Source organism: Stegodyphus dumicola, chromosome 2, assembly GCF_044657685.1.
Source record: "Stegodyphus dumicola isolate Sdum_Otavi_A_Nest chromosome 2, ASM4465768v1".
Classification (NCBI taxonomy): Eukaryota; Metazoa; Arthropoda; class Arachnida; order Araneae; family Eresidae; genus Stegodyphus; species Stegodyphus dumicola.
In genome coordinates, this window is record NC_140769.1 from 130,270,649 (window position 1) to 130,292,894 (window position 22,246).

The 22,246-nt window shown below is 33.3% G+C and overlaps 1 protein-coding gene across 4 annotated transcripts in view; it reads right to left on the bottom strand.

Moving 5' to 3' along the window:
• Window positions 1-22,246, bottom strand: part of tup (LIM1_Isl and LIM2_Isl domain-containing protein tup) — a 291,256-nt gene that overhangs the window by 38,381 nt on the left and 230,629 nt on the right. For 3 of the 4 annotated variants that reach the window (XM_085811104.1, XM_085811106.1, XM_085811103.1), the window contains one exon: window positions 17,578-17,775. In XM_085811104.1, the coding sequence (XP_085667230.1) occupies window positions 17,578-17,775 (198 nt within the window). The remainder of the gene's footprint in view (window positions 1-17,577; window positions 17,776-22,246) is intronic. The other variant, XM_085811105.1, reaches the window with a different exon arrangement.

A 22,246-nucleotide genomic window follows, 5' to 3' on the forward strand; every position in this document is an offset into this window, starting at 1 on the left:
TTAGCACTGCCGGTTGAGAGTTGGGCCTATATTTGAATTCTTCAACTTTTGTTGGGCCTATTTCTCTATCTTTATTCTCGTGGACGTTAACATTAGGTCTACCTCTAAGGTGCACCATGGGCAATGTTCTCGGTGATCAGCCATTCTCGGTTAGTAACTCTCGATCAGCCATTCTCGCTTAATAAATCTCGATCAACCATTCTCGCTTAATTAATGAGCCATTCTCGATAATTCCGTCTGGATGATCAGCAATTCTCGCTTAATAAATAAGCCATTTTCGATAATTTCATCTCGCTGATCACTGAGAACATCGCACTGTGGCCAATGTTCTGGGTGATCAGCGATTCTCGATATTCTCGGTGATCAGCCATTCTCGATTCTGACGCTTAAGGAGTAAGCGTCGACCATTAAAAAAAAGGTCTCTGTTAATTTATATTGTATTATTTATATTAACGTTTGCTTTGTATTGAAAGAGCATATCTTTCAAATCACAGATGTTTTGAATTTCGCTAAAAAGATGTTTAAAAAACGTTCCTTAATAGTAGTTTGTTTTGTTTTGTCAAATTTCACAACTGCGTAAGGGTTTTAAAATATTTTCTGCGATACCTTGAACTCGGAGAATTCAAGAATTGTTTCTTGAGTTCACACAGCTTCTTTATGTCACCTTCATCTTTAATATTAACTTAATCTTCTGTGCTTCTTTTCAAAATAGAATCTTTCTTTTCAAATCTGTGCTTTTTTAGAATGCTAAGTTCTTTTAACCTTTCTTCATCATCAGAAGTGTCTGTATATTTGTGAGGTTAAACCCGTCTTTGCTCATTACGCTCTATAACTACAAAAACATTATCGTTGTCAGATAATATTTAAATTTTCATTTTCTAAATTATTATGAGCCATTTTCTCTTTTTGAAAATGCATGGTAGAGATTATTTTGTTGGAAAAGGGAGGAAATTATTCCAACTGAGTTCCGATTTATAGATTTTTCCGGTTCGTAACAAAACGCATTAAATCAAACAAAATTTTATGAAATATTGAATTACCCGAAACTCGAGAGTGCGAAGTGTTTATTGTTAAAAACCAAAGTGTATATTGATCATTTTAGGAAAATGTGACGGATAAAATTACAAGCTTGCACAAGTAATAAAAGTAAATCCTGAAGACAAATTTTTGATTTCTTGTACTTATTCAAAGGAAAGATACTCAGATCCGAACTCTTCTAAAGGTTAGGTTAAAAAGATTATCTAAAAATAAATACAATAAAATAAGAAAGCTTGTACAAATGCACACAATATGAAAAAAAAAAAAAAATACGTAGCTTGTAAGATGTTACGTGATTCTTAATTTAACTGCGAAATTCATCCCTCAATTTTCAATTTAGAATAACTGAACTCATGCACATTTTCAAAGAGGATATGAAATAGAATAAATTTAAAACTTGTAGGATCACTGCATAAAAGTTAAACATAATAACCTTAAATATGAAAAATCGCTGCGGGAAAATTGAAGCCAGGGATTCCCGAAAGTATATTTTGAATATTGAAATTATTCATCAGAAAGTAAGCCCAAGAAATTAAAATTTTTTTACGCGAAACTTCCGTATGATTGGAATGTGTATTACTTTTATCACTAGCGGACTGCGGCCAAAGCAATACTGATAAGTTCTAGGTACTGAAAATTTGATTGCAAAATTAACTACTAATTTAATATATTGCACTGAAACTTGTTAGCTGCAGCCAAAGCAAAATTTATAAGTAACGTTCTATGAACACCTGAAAAGAAAATGTACAAAAACATTTCAGTATGAACGAAATCAGTTCATTCTTTCCAAGCAACAACCAATTCGGAAATAATGTTTTGTTGCCAAACCAGGAAAGGAAAACATTTGACATTTCAGGTCAATATATATACGTATAACGTCATGATTTAAATTTAATGCAGTGTAATATTTTTTTCTCAGTATTAATAAAAGAATAAACGTGGCAACAATATATCGTGCCACTTATCCTACTCTGACACAAAAAATTTGCCAACAACAGCTATTTATTCAAAAATGCTGACATTAACGAAAAATTTTCGACATACAATGACGTCACATGGAATCACGCGCTTTCTCCGTGACGTCATAACAAAAACTTGTATAATAGTAATATGTTTAATGTTTGGCAATTCCATTTTTATTTAAGATTTTGTAAAACTTACAAATTTTTGATTAACAGAGTCTACGATTCGAAAGCGAGCCGTGGCAACACTTTTCTAAATAAAGCAGATTTTTATTTCCAGCGCGCGAGACTGTTGCCACTCGGAAAAATGAATGCAAAAATTAGCGTTTTCAGAGTTTTTAATTAATATCTCGGCTGATTAAAGACGTACGAAGATGAGAATGGTCGAATATTTGAAATCCGGGAGGAGGGAGGGGAGGGTTGCCAATCCATGGGAGAGCTACCTGCCAAAGGGATGGTTTTCTCTGTTAGAAAAATTTGTAATTGAAACTGATTAGCATTCACGTGATGCATACACATGAGGGGAAAAAAAAAAAAAAAAAAAATGGCCCGACAGCCGCCTACTCACCGGTACTCAAATACCAACCGAGACGACAGTATATAGTGGCCTTTTCGTTTTGAGGATCCATTAAACTTAAGATTGTAAAACCATAGTATACTTAGTATTTTTCACTTTCTGGGGACTAGCTAGAAAATAAAATTGTTTGAAACATCTAACAAAGAAATTCTGATCAAAGTAAAATTCGACATCCGTTTGCTCCCCATCTCAAAATAATATTTTCATATGGACTCGAATAAGTAAAGCACAACTACATCTCTTACTTACTAAAACGCATTTAATCCACAGATACTGAGTAAGACATTTACTAACATATCCTGTGTTATGCTTGCTCGGCCTTAAAAGACTCATGTAAGGAAAAAAACCCAAGCAATGCAAAACTATGTACTATGGCAAGTTTGAAATGCGCTGCGGTACATAAGAAACAATCATATCCACAAAGATAGTTTATTATCTCCGTGTTAAAACATCTTATTATCGCTTAAATAACAAATTTCATACTAAGTAGTTGCTAATCAGTAATAATTACACGTCTTCTTGGGATTATGATCCCAATAATTTAATGTCAAATGCCCCGGCCAATTATTATTAATACGAGTTGATCTTTCCTCTTGCCCACTTATGTATATTCTTTTAGTAATAATACCAGGCAATCTCACTTGTTTATCAATTCGACAGCTTATAATTCTCCTTATTGTCAAGCAAATCTGAATTTCTCTCGAGAACACTCAAAAGTATTTATTGTACTGGTTATTTCGCAAGTTAAATTGGGTATTTGGTGGCTTATTCGTCCAGCCTCATAATGCGTAAAATGTTATATTCTGCCGAGATAGTGTCTGCCCAGCACTTGGTGTCCCGTCTTCTACCATCTACGATATCTAGCAAATGGGGAATAAATATCACAGCAAAATATTTAGCTAAAACTGTACATTCAGAAGTCACAAAAATTGCTTCTTGTAACAAATAAATTATCACTCGTTGTTACAGTCACATCAGATAGTTCTGCCCTTCTCCTGCTGGGATCTGTCTCATCGAACTTGCGTCACATTCGCAAACAGCAATCCTCCAAAGCACTGCCGTGGGGTGGATTCAGGTAGGATTGCATACGATGAGTCGGCCACGTGACATTAACTTCGAACGACCCCCGAATGTGTCCTCGTCATACAATGCATTATTTTCATCTCTCTATATTCCCCTTTCTCCCAGTGCACACGCCTTCCAGCTACGGCCATTGTTCAAGCAGTTCATGCACCGATGATCACGATAACTATCGCTTGCAGAGAGACGTGGGGGAAAGGATGTTTCTCTCACTCTCTGTCCATCTGTTTATACGTTTCAGGGATTTTATCCACGGATATTAAAAGCTAGGTTAAATTCTGTTGCATTTATGCAGATAATAAATTCATAAGTTACTTCTGCAACTCATTCACAGAGAATCCTTCTCTGGGTTCAACACATTTGTGCAAATAAAATGGTTGTATTTTGCATTCCAAAATAACTGCATGAAATTACTAAGAGTTGCATGAGGACTCTCGGATAAAGACGGACAGTATAGATATTATTTTTTCATACAGTATAATTCGTTAAAATGCCATGATACTGAATCTGGAAGAAACAAAGCTATTTTTTAAAATTTGTTCGAAGAAAGTGCTTTCTAAAAATAAAATAAAATCTGAAAGCTTTCAGATTTTAAATGCCCCTTTGGGCATAATATAAAATCTGAAAGCTTTCAGATTTTATATTATGCCCAAAGGGGCGTTTTTTTAAATGTTTTATGTTTTACCTTTATTTATTAAATATCATGTTCTTCGTTCTTAAACCGTAAAATTCATTTCAATAGCACTATCCCAAAATAACTTAAAAAGAGCATATCTTTAGAATTTCCGATACACAGTCTTGCGCGCTGCAGATAAAAATGCTATTTTTTTTCGGTAGAGTGTTGCCATTGATCGCTTTGAAATCGTTGAGTTTGTTAACCAAAAATTCGTTAAAGTTTTACAAAATATTAAATGGATAATAAAAAAATTTCGAAATTCGGGCATCCAAATGCCCATATTTAAGTGGAGGACTACGTTATTCAAAATTTGACGTCTCTAGGTGCCGTTGTTTTTTTACAGTGCAAGAAACATACATACATTCATGCAGATTCTTCATTATTTAATTTCTTTTAATATAATGCAGGTCCTAATATTTGGTGGCAACAATCTGAAAAGTGAAATGGCGTTTATAGTGAATACTCGCAAAATGCAAAACGAAATTAATAGACCTTCTGGCCAAATTGCGCCTTTGGGCTAAAAAGTATTAGAACCACAAATTACACTGAAAATGTAAGGCAGTGTACTGATTTTTGAAAAGTTCTACATTTTACTTTACTTTCCACGAACATAATCAATTGGTAGGCGATGGATATGTGTCTAAAGCATTTGGCGATGTAATTGCATCTCCTTGCATTCTTGCCTGAGAAATCTTTGCTCAATGAATTCTGCACCGCTCAGTTGTAAGAAATATTACCGTGAAAGTTAGTTAAGACATCGCATGAACAATTCCGCTATTCCTATTCATCGTAGACAATAATTCATAAGAATTCCCTATAAATTATTAACAGATTCTTATTCTATAATTTTCTACAGTATGCATACAAAGATAGCTCTATAAAAAGGCTTTGAATTATCTTCCATGACCGAGTCGTTTCATTCGAAGCAACTTCAGAAATTGACAAGTTTGTAAGATTAAATTTGTTGAATATATTTTCGTGTATACTACTTCAAATTAGTGTTTTTAAACACTAATGTTTTAAAAAGTCTTAAAATAATTATATAATGTATTCCGAAAGTTTCTCATAGGGCAAGACAGTGATTCTCAGTGTGAGGTTGTAGAGATATTAGGTATTTTTTGGAAGAAGGCAAGATGAAAAATAAGCAATCGCCTTCGCCGGGAATCGAACCACGGACCTCTGGAATACCGGCCCAACGTGCAGAATCACTACACCACGAAGGCACGCTAGGAAGGCGGAAGAAATACCTTATAAGGTAATCGTACCCTTTGCTTATAATTAACAAGTACACTATGAAAATCAGGACTTCCCAGATCTAGCAATAAAGTCGCAACAATGATAAAACAATTTTAAAAATAAAAAACAGGAGGATGCAGTATATTAAGATGAATTACAACGCTACCTTAAATTAGCCCTAATACTATTCAGTTGTAAATAAAACCAACCATTTCACCATATTATTCACTAAAGTAATGTAATATACTTGTTTATGAAAGCAAACCTTAATCTGCATATATATATATATATATATATATATAATATTATATATATATAATATTATATATATATATATATATATATATATAATTACTCGAGTTTTACAAGATTTCTCTACAGTAATTGATTTTTACTCCAAATTGAATTGACTAAAATGCTTCATGAGAATCAGTTCTTTGAGTAACAACTATTCACGGAAATATTTGGCCTGACTAGAATTGCCGGTTTGGCTTTAATTTATAACTCGAGTAAAGACGAAACACTTTTATATTTACGTATTTCTATCAATTATTGATCATTGAACGGGAGTTGGTTTGTTCCCCTTGAAAAGTCAACTAATTTCCGATCAATGACAATAATTACATGTTTTAATTTTTACTTTTGCAATTGTAATATTATTCTTCGTGATGATTTAACTCCAGTCCCCGTTAAAACATTATTAACATTTTGCTTTCAAATTACTTCAAAACATCTTTCAAAATATAACTTACCAGTATGGATGCACACTTTTAAAATAATTCTACTTTAATTAAACTTAGGAGATAATATAATCAATTAATCAATACGGTTTAGGAAATAAATTATTATATATATATATATATATATATATATATATATATATATATATAATATTATTCTTCGTGATGATTTAACTCCAGTCCCCGTTAAAACATTATTAACATTTTGCTTTCAAATTACTTCAAAACATCTTTCAAAATATAACTTACCAGTATGGATGCACACTTTTAAAATAATTCTACTTTAATTAAACTTAGGAGATAATATAATCAATTAATCAATACGGTTTAGGAAATAAATTATTATTAACTAACTTTGCAGCAACAGCGTTTAACGCGTATAAGGTTTTAGGATACAGTCATCTCCTGTTACTTTGAAGTTTTGTGGCCACCGGATTCCCAGATCTCTCTCTCCGATGGATTTCTGGTTCTGGGGTTATTTGAAATTTGAGATGTACAGATGAAATCCATGAGTTTGGCCGGAATTGAAAGATGCCATTGAACATTAAGTTATACAGATTGCTTCTGCGATGTTACGTTTGTTATGGTTGTGAACAACCTCCCGCATGCAGTGCGTTATCTTCTGCAAAGGGGGCTTGTTGTAAACTTGTAATTCTAATAGAAGTTTCCTCCCCTTTCCTCTTGTGTTGTCATTGGTCCTTTGTAATACTTTTCTTTGCAAATGTGTTACGCCGGCGATTTTCATCATAGGTGTATCGCTCTAACGCCATTTATGGTTTTTCCAATGCGCTGATCAATTTGCGCAGGAAAATTATTGGTATTTCTACTCGGAATCTTTTTCACTGTAACCATAACCGTGAGAGCTGTATTGTTTTAAATCATCACAATCTTCTAGCGCATATCTTCAAATAATAATATCTGAAATTCATTTCGATTGGTTGAGAGAATAGACCTTTTAGGTTGAGAGGATAGATCTTTAGGGGTTCATATATTGGAAAAGTTTTTTTTTGACCCCCTGCAGATAGGTGCGTCTGTATGTACATACTTTATTTTATTCCTACAAGTCTGCTTTAGCTACATTTTTATCTAAATTTTCAAAGAATACACAAAGACCATTCACATTTTGAGGAGACTCGTAAAACACAACAGTTGAGAATCATTTACCGAAAGATGAACGAAATTCCGATAAAATTGAGTTAATATTTTCGAAGTGAGTATCAAGCGATCAGAGGCATTCATAAAATCATATTATTAATAAAATTTATAAAAAAGTTATTAAAGCCACAAACTTCAGACTTAAGTGAAAAATTTAGAATAATTTTGGAGCACTGAATATAACGCTAGAATCACCAGTGCAGTCCACAGAATGCTAGAATACTTCAATCCGGTTTCTTTCCATTATAACGCAGCGCGCGTGACTTTCTTTCCGAAATTTTTTTCTCTTGCACATAAAATTCTCGACTTCCGAAAGACCCTCGAAACCTATTACATTAAGATCTTTGTTCTAATGATTGTATTCTAAGCATCTGTATATTGAGGTAACTGTATATTGCTTGAAGTTTCTGCCTTCTAAAGCATTCTATGAAGTCTGAAACCATCGTTCACTTAGCTATCGCATCATCGAGATACTGACTAAGGCTCATCACAGAAGGCGAACAATTTTACACCAGCAAGAAACGGGAATAGGCCACCCAACCGGCACAATGGTTAGTGACCTGACGGCCGTACGGGTTCGAATACCAGAGAAGGCCATGGTTGTAACCATGGAGGTAAGAAAGGTCTTACTTCCTACCTCCATGGTTGAAACTGACCGTCCCTTCACAGGAGGCAAGGGTGGCCACCTATTAGGTGCTTCCATAATGAAATGGCCACCACTTCTGGCCCTTGTAGTGGCGAAAGGCTGAAGGCTATAAAATAACGCGCCTGGCCAATAACGCCTGGCCATAGACCGTTATATCCATTCATGTATTTTGCGGGATTCGAACTCGGTCTCAAATCTTCGGCAGTGGGCGCACCGAAACCGCCTTAACAAATAAGGGAGGCCCAACTGAAAACAGAATGAAAAATTGAGAAAAACGACTGACTCTCATTTTCTAAAAGTATATGGAATCTATTTGTGATCAATACCAAATAAAAACTAAGACTAACCTGAATAATGTCGTGGATAGTTTTATAACTAAAACGTGGACAGTCATACCACTTCAGGAATCATATAAATGTTTATTCATTAGAAATAGGAATGTAGTCGAAATGTACTGGACGTAGATTAACAACGTCTTTCGGTACATGAAATGCAGCGTGAAGAAAGGTGAGTTGAAACAAAATAACGTATGATATAACGCTAATAATATTCTTTGTATAAAATTTTCACTGGTATTACCACAATCACTGGCTGGCATAAAATAATACTCCTCTTAAATGTATGAAAATCTGATTGTATGCTACCTATTGCACCAGTGAGTGAAGCATTGCGAGTTTTAATATGTTAACATTCTTTATCGCCTTTTTAGCATTTAAATTCGTTTTTTTTTTCTATGAATAGCATAATAATTTTATTTATTTCAGTACTGAAATTGTAATTCATAGTTTTCATAAATATATTATTCCTGTTGTTTTTCATTTGAAATTAAAGAGTTCCTCTTATTTGATTCAAGGAATTACTATTCCCTCTTATACTGAATTTAAAAACAAAATTAAAAAATAAATTTATTTCATCAATTACATTTAAAACTTAGGTACGAGTTATAAAAATATTAATAATCAATTACGGGTTGCATTCAGATTTTTTGCTGATAATAAAATTAAATTTTTGCAACAGCCGTAAACATTTTTGAAAAATTATCTTTTTTATTGTATTTTTTACATCCCTTCCCTCTAAAATCAGATGTACTTTATGTGACGAATTTATTTTATTACACATTTTTGTATTAAAAAGATGTAAAAAAAAATACATTTTCTTTTAAAAATTCACAGAAGTTTCAATTCAGTAGTCAATAATGCCTAACACTGGTATGTAATACCTAACACAATTAACTCAGTAAATGCCTAACATAATTAAAATAAAACTGCCCAGAGCACACTTCAAGCGGTAAAATTAGTCTTCGCCTGCAAAAGTTAATTATTTTACAAGAACTGCAATAGGTTCAATCGCTATAAATATAGAGTGATCCCAAAGTCACCCCCATTAACTTATAAAAATTGTGAAAGTTCCAAAACAGATATTAATAGCAAATTGCTTGAATGGATGGCACATATATACTATCTATCACATGTAACCTGTTATTTGAAATTTCAATTCTAATTTATGATGTTAGCTTTAAAAATCGCTTGTTTTGTGCATTATTCACACGAGTTTTTCCCAAGCAGAGTGAATTTTGAGGCCTGAACATTACTTTCTATAGCATTCTTACGATAAACATGTTAACATATTTAAATAGACCTTCACAAATGTTCACGAACTTAATAAGACACCGATTTTTCTCTTAGTAATCTCATTTCGAGAAACTAGAAACGTTTACCATAAGAAATGGAATGGCGGTTTTTTCTGAATTCGGACAAAAATGGACGAAGTTAGATATGAAATAATGCAATCATGAAGAAAGCGCGTGGAAAAGATGGCATCGCGTTCGAATTTATGCATAGCGACATAATATACACTCATTCAAATTCTTTCTGCTCGGGACATCTCATTTCAGTTTTGCATCAAACAAACGATTTCTAAAGTTAACTACATAAACTTCAAGTGAAATTTCAAGTTTTATGTTACTTGTAACAGTATAATGGTGTCAGCCATTAAAACAATTTCCATTAATATCCATTCTGCAATTGCTACAGTTTTTGAAAGTTTGATTAAGTGAGTCTTTTGGATTATTAAGGCACTTTATTTTATTTGCATGATACCCAAAAGATACTGGAGTTTTGTTAGTTTTACAAAGGAGAAGTTTGTTAGTTTTTACAAAGGTTGTTTTGGCGTCAGGGCATCTTTCTTGTCTACACAAAATAATACTGCTATACATTTTAAAGCTGGCAAAATATTAAAAGAAAATTATAAGGAACAGTATTTTATATTCTTTCTGCATTCTTTGAGACAGACCGAAAGAGAGATAAATATTTCTTATGACTGAACTTCACTTTTTTTTTTTCCCCAACATATTCTGATTTTTAGGTTAAAATAACAAGCTAAATAATGTTTTTTTGGAGAGGTCAACTAATTCTTGTTGTTTGATTTCTCCAATAATCATTATTCAGCGTGTTTCTTTAAACCAAATTATAGCAGCTCCAGTATTACGCTGATTCTTGCTGTATGACTTCTCAAATAGGCATTATTCAGCGCATTGCTTTAACCTAAATTGTAGCAGCTCCAATATTACGCTGATTCTTGTTGTTTGAATTCTCCAATAATTATTATTCAGCGTGTTATTTTAACCTAAATTATTAGCAGCTCCAATATTACACTGATTGTTGTTATTTGACTTCTTTAATAACCATTATTTAACCTAAATTATAGCAGCTTCAATATTACGCTGATTCTTGTTGTTTGACTTCTCCAATAATCATTATTCAGCGTGTTATTTTAACCTAAATTATAGCAGCTCCAGTATTACGATGATTGTTATTGTTTGACATATCCAATAATATTCTGATTTTCTTTAACACTTGAGCAAAGTTAATTTCACCAAGGCAGATGCAAAATTGTACTCGATTTAAAGCCCTTTCAATTGTATGTGGTGTCTTAAAATAAGAACTTCCTTTTCCAATTCCTAATCAATTAGGGGGCTTGTAGTTATAAAATACATATTAAAATTCAAACTATCTGTTTCTATTACAGTAATTGACCTTCGAAGACTGTGCAACGGAAGCTGGAACCCCGATCCCATTACTAATCTATTGGAATTTCTGAAAAATATCGGAATGAGGCAGACTGTAGGTTGACGCCGGCTGGGGATGCACTCCTGTGATAATCTTGAGAACTACCATGTGCAGAAAAATAAAGCAGGTTGCTGAGATAGCGCCAAGAGCACGAGAAATCTCTACGACTAGTTTGGCGCCAGGGCTATCTTTTGCCGCAGTCGCCCCGAGTCTGGACCCGTAGCACTCTGGTGGTCCGAATCGAACCATCCCCCGGGTCATGGAATCTTTTATTGTGCAATTATTGCGGTCCGGCGCCTCGCTTTTAGGAATGAAGGATATGTACAGGTGTAGGTGACAGAATTATTTTTTCCCTTAACTTTTTTCTAGGTTTACCGTTAAGATACTGAAGAAATCGCTTTTAGCTATTACTGAGCTAGATTACGTTTAGATAAGCCGTCTTTGCCAATATTGTAACTAAAATCCAGCCATTTTATGGTATAGTTAACTTCTGAAGTCGTGGGAAAATACTTTTCAATAACAAAAGCAAATGTTATATTAATGATATCCATCAAGTGATCTCTACTTTACGTAGCATTTCAGTATATCTCAGCTAAGAGTTACTTAATTTTGATGTGCATGTATAGCATTAATTAACAATTAGTGATTTTCTGAAACGAAGCTTGTTTATAAGCCCCGTCTGCGACTAAAACAAATTAATATCTGAGGGACATGCTCTAAGTAACGCAATATCAAGAATGGGAATAGTAATAAAGCAGGTCCAGCTTTCTGACGATAGCAGCAATTTACCGCAGAAAGTTTGTATCCTATCAACCGTCGATATATATTTTCAGAACTATCATGGCGTTGTTACATATGTTACCTTTTTGAGAACTGTTCATGAAGAAATAGTATTTAAGGAGATGGTGTTTACTTTGAAAGGTTTCAAATTTCAATGGTCGCACAAAAGGGCTTGTTACGTTTTCTGACGCTCTGACTGAGCTCGCAGTCTCTCCATCTGCTGTTATATTCACTTCTGCTAACTCTCCCTTTCATTTTGCCTTTTTAGCTTTATTATTAACCATCATTTTCTTCGCACTTACGGCATCTACAATTCAAAGCAAAATTACATATTTTTAAAAGCAGCATAACAGTGTACGTCTAGAATTCCCGATGAAGTGTTATGTGTTTGCATACATTTTTCTGCTTTTTTTTTTTTTTTTTTTTTTTTTTTTTTTTTTTTTTTTTTCCGGTCTTTTCTCAGTTTATCGTATCACTATCCAGTTTTCTTACTAAGACTGCTTTACAAAATTTTGTCTTTTTATTATAAATGTTTTCTGTGGTTACTACTTTATTTATTAAATATCATGTTCTTGGCGTTTACGCCACATAAAATTCTATTCAACAGCAAAATCACAAGATATTTGAAAACAGCATATCTTTAGAATTTCCTACAGTGTTGCCCCTGTTGGCTTTAATATTTTTGTTTTTGTTAGTCAGAAAGGCGTTGAAGTTTTACAAAATACGAAATAATAATAAAACAAACTCGAAATTCAAAATTCCGTCTTCCAGTTGCCCATGTTTGGAAGGAGGACTACGCTATTCAAAATTTGATGGCTCTAGGTACCGTCAATTTTTCACAGTGCGAGAAACATGCATACATTCACGCTAATTTTTCATTATTTCATGTTTTGAAATATGATACAGGACGATAATATTTTGTCCCAACAATTGGAAAAGTGATACACCGTTAATAGTAATTCAATGTAGTGCAGTTTTGAGACAAATAGCCCATTCGGAATTAACATCTCTTTTGATATAATAATGAGTTATTTATTTGATAACAAGTAAAAGACAGATTGTTATCATTACATTCGCTCTCAAAAATTTGTTATCATTATATTCACTTTCAAAAATTAACATCGATGATTTTACGAATTTTGAACTCGATTCAGAAGCTACTTTTTTATTTTCTTTCCACTCCGATTTTAGGTTAAATGGGTAGATTCGATTTTTTTATTTGTGTGGCAACTTATATATGTACCCCCATGCATGTAACATCACACGAATTAATTAAATTCATGTGGATTTTATCCTTCAGTTTGTAAACGACATATTCCATGATGTTAATTGTAATACGCTTCAACTGTTGCTGTTAATAACACAGCGATGTGCGTTATCACAGTTTATTTATGAAGACAAACCCTGAAATGCTATTTTGATAAAGAGAGAAAAAACTCCAGAGGAGATTTATGTCATTAAAATGAAATTCATAGTTTAATTTAATGCCCATCAGAAATTAATATTTCAATATGCGAATTTATGTGCTGCTTACAGTACCGCTTGCGAAATGCCCAAACAGAAAATATTAATGCTTCAAATAATATCTAAACGAATAATTTTCTAGTCAACTAATACATTGCTTTATTTTGAAAGAAAATATACAGGATGTATCTGAACAAGAGGGCAAAATTTTGGTGGGTGGGAGAAGGCAACTGCACGTGCAATATTCGTCATAGAATGTATTCTCGGAACTCAAGTGGCGAGCTGCTAGGCGGCATTGTAAATAAATGGTATAAAAAGGGTCAGTCCCCCCACCAAACGGCATTTTCTCTCGTGGATTGCCAAGAGGATTGTTGTTTATACGAATCACAAGATTTCAAGGGCGATGGATTAGTCGAGGTGGCCAAATAGCTTGGCCACTCAGATCACCGGATCTCTCGTGTTCGGACTTTTCCGGTGGGGCAATATGAAAAACTTAGTCTACGAGTGCCCACTAAAAGCAATATGGATCTAGTTGCCAGAATCGCCGTTGTTGCCAGCGATATTCGAGAAATGTCTGGTGTCTTAGCAAATGCGCGCCAATCTCTATCCCACAGTGTGAAGCCTATATTACAGCTAGCGGAAGGTCTTTTGAGCAATTTCTATGAGCATTTTCTGTTAAAAAAAAATGTTTTCTGAAGTATCTCCTCTCATTCTTGTATTAATTCTTTAACTATGACAGTGGAAAATTACTCTGTAACTTCTCACAGCTTGCTTTCCTACCATACATTTCTATGACGAATATTGCTGGTATAGCTGCCTTCTATCACCCCGTAAAGTTTTACCATTTTGTTCAGATTCACTTGTATTTTCCTAAACGCTTTCATATACCAAGTTAATCAATATTAAAATGGAGAACAACAAAATTATTGGATCTTCCCCCATTATAAGGAAACAAGTGGCAAACAATCTTTTATAGAAAGATATAAGAGCCAACTTGATACTTCTGGAACGTCGTCTTGTATTTGTTTCTTATTTTTGTAAATTCATATGGAGATTCTGAAATTAAGACAAAAATTCATTCGATAGATCTCGGGAAACTTTATTGGCTACTGGCCACTTTTAAATGAAATGCCCTTTTATTATCACTTATGTTCTAATATCGTTTTGAATAAATTTTAGCCAATATTGTTGCCTATTGGGCACTTTTAAGTTAAATGTGTTTTCTTATATCTCATAAAAGTGTTTTTTACCTATTTGATCAGGTTGTTAGACAACTTTGTTTCCTATTGGCTTTTTTTTTTTTTTTTTTTTTGAATTAAATTCGTTCTTACCTGTTATAAAAATGTTCTCGTACATCCATCCCTCTGAAGGAACGTTTTAGAACAGTTTTATCAACAACCAATGTTGTTGCTTATTGCCAACTTTACATTACATGTGCTTATTGTTCATATCTCTTATAATTGTATTCTTGTTTCTAAATTAATTATTCAATATTGCTTTGGTAACCGACTTCGTTCAAAAGGAAGATTTTGACTCAAAATCTCGATTTTTTTTTTTTTTTTTATTTTGTATTTTTAAAGATCACATTCTTAGCTATCAAACACATTTTTTTTTTTTTTTCTTTTCTTGATAACTTTAATTAGAAGTGCAGTTATACTGGTTTTTCTGAGAGGCGACAAACCGAAAGCCATTGTTTCCACAACGGAAATGAAAGCTTAAAGAACAAATTAAAAATGCAATTTTCTTCCTTTTTTATGTTATTTGTTAGTAGTGTGGTGTATTTAATTATGGCAAAGCACACTAGGGCTATCTGCCTAAGTGGAGGGATGCTACTTGTTAACATAATAATTTTAAGCATTTCTGTTAGGCTGGAGAATCTGGCAAAGTATCTTCATTATGTATTCTCTCAATTTCGTTTGGGAACGTGAATAGTTGGGTATATATGTCATGCATTATTAATCTAAAAACTTTAAAGGCGATTTTAATAATTTAAATTAACTTTAAAGGCGATTTTGATAATTTTTTTATGATTTATTTTCACAACAGCCATGATATTTTTCATAATGGCTGTTGTGAACATAAATCATAAAAATAAAGTCCTTAGAGAATTACTTGAAATTTTGCACACATAGTTTGTATATTATTATGCATGATGTAGACTAACAGTTAAAAAATTAGCCTTATAGAAGTTAAATTATATCTCTTTTCCTGCAATAGTGTGTGTTGACTAACTTATTCAGCCATACATTACTAGCGAATGAATATTTTTCAGTTATTCTATTTCACTATATGCTTATGATTAACGTACATAAAATGAATTCAAAAATATGTTTTTATTATCTTTATTTTCTCGTCAGTGATGGTTGATTTTTATAATTCGATATAAAATTTTCAGTTTTTCACACAAATTTCACAAAATAATGAGTTTTTTATCACTTTTGGTAGAAATTATATTTAAGTGTGGGTGTAATCTAATAAAAAATCTCATAAATTCCGAAATATAACAAACATTTCGAAAAACAAAAAAACCCTTTGAACGAGGTCGGTTACCTTTATCCTTCTGTTTTAATTCTTTGTTTAATGAAATAACTCACCTAAAAGGCATATTTATGTTGTTTATTTTATGCCTTGCTGCCTTACATTGGAAGATCCAGATTGTTAAACATATTTCATTTAAACATAATTTATTGAGCATTAGAAATGTCAGTAATCCCACTTTGAATTTTTATAAGTATTAATAAGCTATTGAATATCGATAATTTACATCGTTTTTCTCTAATATTTACTAAGCCTGCTTTTATGAATAAGTAATGCTTACATTATGTCTTTTTAATGACACTTAACATCTCATAAGGTGCACTTACATTTCAAAGAAACGAGAACTCGTTCATAATAATGTTTATATGGTGTCTTTTTATTGACTCAGAAACCCCTATACCGACAATGTTAAATTGGCCATTTTCGATGTACCTTTTCTCAAACTCTGCTCTAGATACAAGCTTGAAATTTTTTCTGTAATTAAAGTATACCTAACTGATTAGACTGAAATGAGCTTTTGAAGCATTTTGAATTTTAGAGTAAATTACAGAATATTTTGTTAGGCATAGTAAAATTTAGCAGTTTTCTCTCTCTCTCTCTCGCACACACACACACACACCAAAAAAAAAAAAAAAAAATTCTAAGTTTATTACAAAAAGCTCATTTCAGTAAATATTAGGGAACCTAATAAATAAGTCATAAAATGTTTAGATACCTGTGAGCAGTAGTTCCTGAGAACTGAGAAAAGGTACATCGAGTATAAAAAAATCACGTTTGGAGAAAAACGCGTTTTTATGTAAAAATCCTCATTGATCAAAGCAGTAGATGACAAATTAAAACTAGATTTTTTTTTACAGTTATAATTTTCATAGAGATTAAAGAATGGTATTTTTAGAAAGATAAAAGTATAGAGAATTTGAAAATGTAAAAATCCGAAATCACAATTTTTTTGAAGATTTTGGGGTTCCAACACCCCTTAAAGAAAAAGATCCCTAGAAATGCATTTAATAACTGATTAATTCAGAGGAACTAGAATTCGTTTTTAAAGCGGAAAAGAAAAGTATGGTTAACATACCTTTGCATCTTGGAAAATTTGTGCCGAATATTACAAGTGCTCATTGTGAATGCTTTATTAAAGTGAACAAATGAACAGATACCTTCATTTTAATATTAAAAGAGACGGACACGTTGAATTTTTCTTTAGAAATAAGAAACTATATTTTCTAATTAATAATTTATACTTGTAAAACACAGAAATTAAACTATTCCCCCCATAAATACTGAATACTAAAATAATAATAATAACCTCATAATAGTAAAATTAAACAACACGCTTTTTTTAAAAAGAAAATTAAAAAACCGACACAGAGAAATCGAGAACTTTTAATTTCTATCACAATATTATCAAAGTTTCTATCACGTTTTCTTTTTAAATCATAACAATTTTTTATTATAATATCCGTCTTTTCCGTAAAATCTCAGGACTTTAGAGAATGCCCAAAATTTATCATTTATCCTTTCAGTGCCATTTTTAGAAAGGAAGAAAATGCCAATTTATTCTATATTTTCTGGAAAATACTGTCGATTCATCTCAGCTAGTTGTTCTAGAATGCTCACCTGACTTACTATCTGCTGGAAATGAGGTGCGGTTGGATCAATCTCCGGTTGCAGGGCGTAATCTTGGAGGGCTTTCCAGGGCGGTTGATACGTCTGGACTTCGATGGGATTCATTTGGATGGGGCTTTCATGCCTCACGGGGCTTGTAGCAACCATGGGCACACCCCTCAAAGAGCCCAGGCTTAGTTGCCTCCCATCCTAAAGAGAAGACGAAAAAAGAAAAAAAAGCCAATTTACTATACAAAGAATATGTACTGTTTGCATTTATTAAGTTTAAAAATCGTATCCAAAGTAAACAATTAACTTTTTTTGAGAAAAATTTTAAATTCGATCTAATTAAATTAAAAGAAAATTAATGGTTTTTCATTTATAGTGTAAAGCATCCTCATACAATGAGAATAATTAGATGCCATTTTAGTAGGAATTACTACAAAGCTACATTACTCATTAGATGAAAAATTAACTGCTTTTTTAATTCAAAGTACAAAATTTTGATATGTACTATTTAATTAAATATCTTTTTTTCAATTAAAGCGGCAGAAAGTCTTCAAAAAATATACTTTTTAAGCCTTTAACTTTTTTCAAAATATTCCAAAAATTAAAAAGTTACGGAATTAAAATGAAATCACAGCCTAATCTTTGCATATCAGTTTCAGTTTAGCACCTAAAATAATTTAGGTTAAGCAATCACTATAGGCCTATTAGTTAAAAGATTAGCCTGCCAAAAATTAAACATATAGAATATACACTGGTGTGCAAAAATTAAGGACGAGACGGTTTTTTCAATATAACTTTGTACAAAAGCTTTCCAAATCAACACATTTAATACCGTAAGATCCCCACTACGTAAGGACATGAGTAATGTAAGCAACACTTACTAAAAGAGAAATCAGAGGGATAAAAAGAAGCTTTATTGAAAAAGTAGCATGGAGCGCAATGCGACTGAAGGCCGAAACATCCCTGTTGTGATACTTCTTTGGCGAAATGAAGCAACTCCAATGATGGAACACAGCAATAACTTTTATTTAACACTCAAAAAAAATGGCGACATACAAACAAGAAGAGAAAACATATTCTAACATTTAAAAATAAATTACATTCTTCGTGCGAGAGTCGCACGAGGCACTCGAGTCTGCATTTCAATATTGCCAGTAATCTGTACATTATTTATTATTCAACTATTTCAAATGCACGAGAGATTAATAACGATATTAAAGCTGTTACAACCTCTCCCCCAACGGAGAGACTTTTTCCGAAGGGAAAAGTTCTGTAAAATTTGACAGTTTAATACGCTCGGTTTGCTCATTTGCTTAAAGAGAAAAGGTAACTTCTCTGATAAATTTCCAAACTTCAGGCCAAAAAATTTTAAGTTTTAAACAATACTTTTACACCACATTTAAAAAGAAAGAAAAAAATGGAGAACGTTCAAATACATCACTTGAGTATACATTAAATAAATAAATCCTGAACGTGGTTACATACACTAAGAGTTATTACATTACTTAATTCTACTCAGAACATCTACGTTCTTGTGCAAAGATCCTTTGCGATGAATGACCTTAAAATTATAAGGTTGTAATGAAAGTGCCCAGCGCATCAATCTAGAGTTACATTTGGCGTTGGATTGTAGCCAGACCAAAGGATTATGATCAGTTTGAATCAAGAATTCATGCTGACCATCCAGATAAAAATGCAGTTTCTTGATAGCGTAGATGATAGCAGCGCACTCCTTTTCAGTAGTACAATAATCCTTTTCAAACTTAGTAAATTTTTTGCTTATATACAAGATAGGATGTTCCCGTTGTTCATCATCTAATTGGCATAGTACTATACCCATGCCATTGTCTGAGGCATCGGTTTGTATAATAAACCTTTTATCAAAGTCGGGAGCATACAGAATTGGTATCTTGCATAGCAACTCTTTTAAATTTTTAAAAGCTTTGTCACATATTTCAGACCATTGTATATTTCCTTTTTTTGTTACCCCCTTCAAAGCGTCCGTGAGGGGTGAAGCAATTTCCGAAAATCTCGGTAAGTACTGGCGATAATACCCTACCAGTCCTAAGAAAGCACGTACTTCTGTTTTAGTTTTAGGTGTAGGATACTCCTTTACAGCCAGGATCTTTACTTCATCCAGGGTTCGTTGTCCTTGTCCCACAACATGGCCTAGGTATCTCACTTGATCTTGTGCAAATTTACATTTTGATGGTTTTAGTCGTAAATTTGCTTTCTGTATTCTCTCTAGAACAGAAGTTAAGTTTTTAAGGTGCTCTTCCCAGTTTTCTGAGTAAATGGCAATGTCATCCAGGTATGGTACAGCGAAACCTTCGCATCCAGCCAGGACTTTAGTCATAACTTTGCTAAAAAGATATGGGGCATTTTTTAATCCAAAGGGTAAACGTAGAGGCCTGAAACTTCCAAAACTAGTTACAAATTTTGCATATCTTTGGGCTCTTTCTGTTAACGGAATTTGCCAGTAGCCTCTAGATAAATCTAATAGGGTAATATATTTTGCTTTTGCTACAGTTTCGATACGTTCTTCAATATTAGGCAAAGGATAGTATTCAGTTTTAGTAACAGCATTGAGTTTACGATAATCAATACAAGGCCGAGGATTCTTTGATGAAGATTCTATCAAAATCATGGGAGATGTATAGTCCGATTCTCCCGGCTCTATAATTTTAAGATCGAGCATTTTCTGTATTTCCTTTTTGAGAATTTCAGTCTGTCGGGGTGACAGTCTGTATGGCTTTATTTGTATTGGTTCGTTATTTAATAGCTCAATATCGTGACAAACTAAGTTTGTTAGTCCAGGATTATTTGAAAAACAACCAGAATATTTCCATAAAATCTTTCGTAAATCTTCTATTTGCTCGGATTTCAACCTTTTCTCGAGTTCATTCTCCTCTATGATGTCCGAAAAATTTAATATACTTGGATTGGAAGGTAAACGAGGAATGTCCATTTCTAAGTCTCCTTCCACTTCAGTTATCATATTAATCATTTCTGGTCTTTTGTAATATGGTTTAAGCATGTTAATGTGATATACTTGATTTGGCTCATTTTGTTCCTCGAAACTTAAAATATAATTGGTTTCTGAAATTTTCTGCTCTATTTTTCCAGGTCCTTTCCACTGTACTTCTAGTCTATTTTGACGATTCGTTGATAAAACAAGAACTAAATCTCCTCTAGAAAATTCTCTTTTCATTGCGTTTCGATCGTATCATGTTTTCCTCCGTTGTTGAGCTTCTTTCATGTTTTCCACGGCAAGTTCTTGGCATTTCTTCATTCGATTAATAAGTTCGAAAACGTAACTGACAACATTATTACTTTCTTCAATCGGTTCTAGCCACTGCTCATAAAGTAAAGTGACTGGTGTTCGTAGGTTTTTGCCATGAACTAATTCTGCTAGTGTAAAACCAGTGCTTTCGTGTGTGACTGTTCTGAGAGCAAAATGAACTGATGGTAGATAATTCTCCCAATCCGAAGTCGCTCCTATACATACGACTCTTAACACCCTTTTTAGCGTTCTATGGAATCGCTCAACGGGATTACTCTGCAGATGATACACAGAGCTTCTTACATGTTTAATGCCGAAACGCTCCAAAAATTCCTCTGTCAAAGTACTGACGAAAGAGGTCCCCTGATCTGTTTGGATCACTTCTGGGAAACCCATACGACTGAAAATCTGTAAGAAAGCATCAATCACAGATGACGAAGAAATGTCTGTCACCGCAACAGCATCTGGATATTTGGACGACATACACAGAGCTGTAATAATATATTTTTTCCCAGTCTTTGAAATAGGTAGCGGACCAACGGCATCGACATTTATTTTAGTGAATATTTCGGAAATTACTGGTACTAATGTCATTGGAGCCTTCTTCTTGTCATTTCCTTTTCCAGCGCGCTGACAAGCATCGCAGGTTCTTACGCTCTTTTCTTGTCAGACTATAGTTTTCATTTTTGCATGTACCTTCTTTAACTTCTTGGATGATTTTAGACAGTTCCTTATCAGTAAAGCTGAAGTCGTGCAACTTCTTCTGAGTCAATTTTTACCAGTTTCATGAGAGCTTCATCTTCCGTATTTAGTTCCGGTAAATTATCTTCTTCTTCAAAAACATCTCTGGATGCTTTATTTTCTTCCTTCATCGGTTCCAAGAGCTTCTCTTCGGCTATTTCTCTTTTCCTTTGAGCTCTAGTAGAGACAGCATTAACCTGGTGAGGACAACTATCAGGCTCCTTTCCTTGTTTATTCAACAGTGCAAAAGTTCGATTGCCTAATAAATACCTTCCTTTGTCGAGTTCATTTCTAATAATGGCAGCCTTAGTTATTACTCGCCCAAGATCGCAGTTTAGTTCGATCTCAGCCAATGGTAAACAGGTTGGATTCAAGTCTAATGGCTGTTGCACCCACACATTTTCACCTGTCAGCATTTCCGGCGTGATGTATTTGCGACAAACTATATCAATACTAGCACCTGAATCCCTTAATATAGGAATTTTATGACCATTTACGTAACCCATACTAGTATAAGGTAATAGAAATTTATCCTCTGGTTTTGCACTAATTCTGTTAAGATTAGCAGGAGATTCAGTACTATTCTTAAGTTTTGGACACTGGGGTCTTAAATGTTGATAGGACCCACACTGATAGCATTGTGGCGTC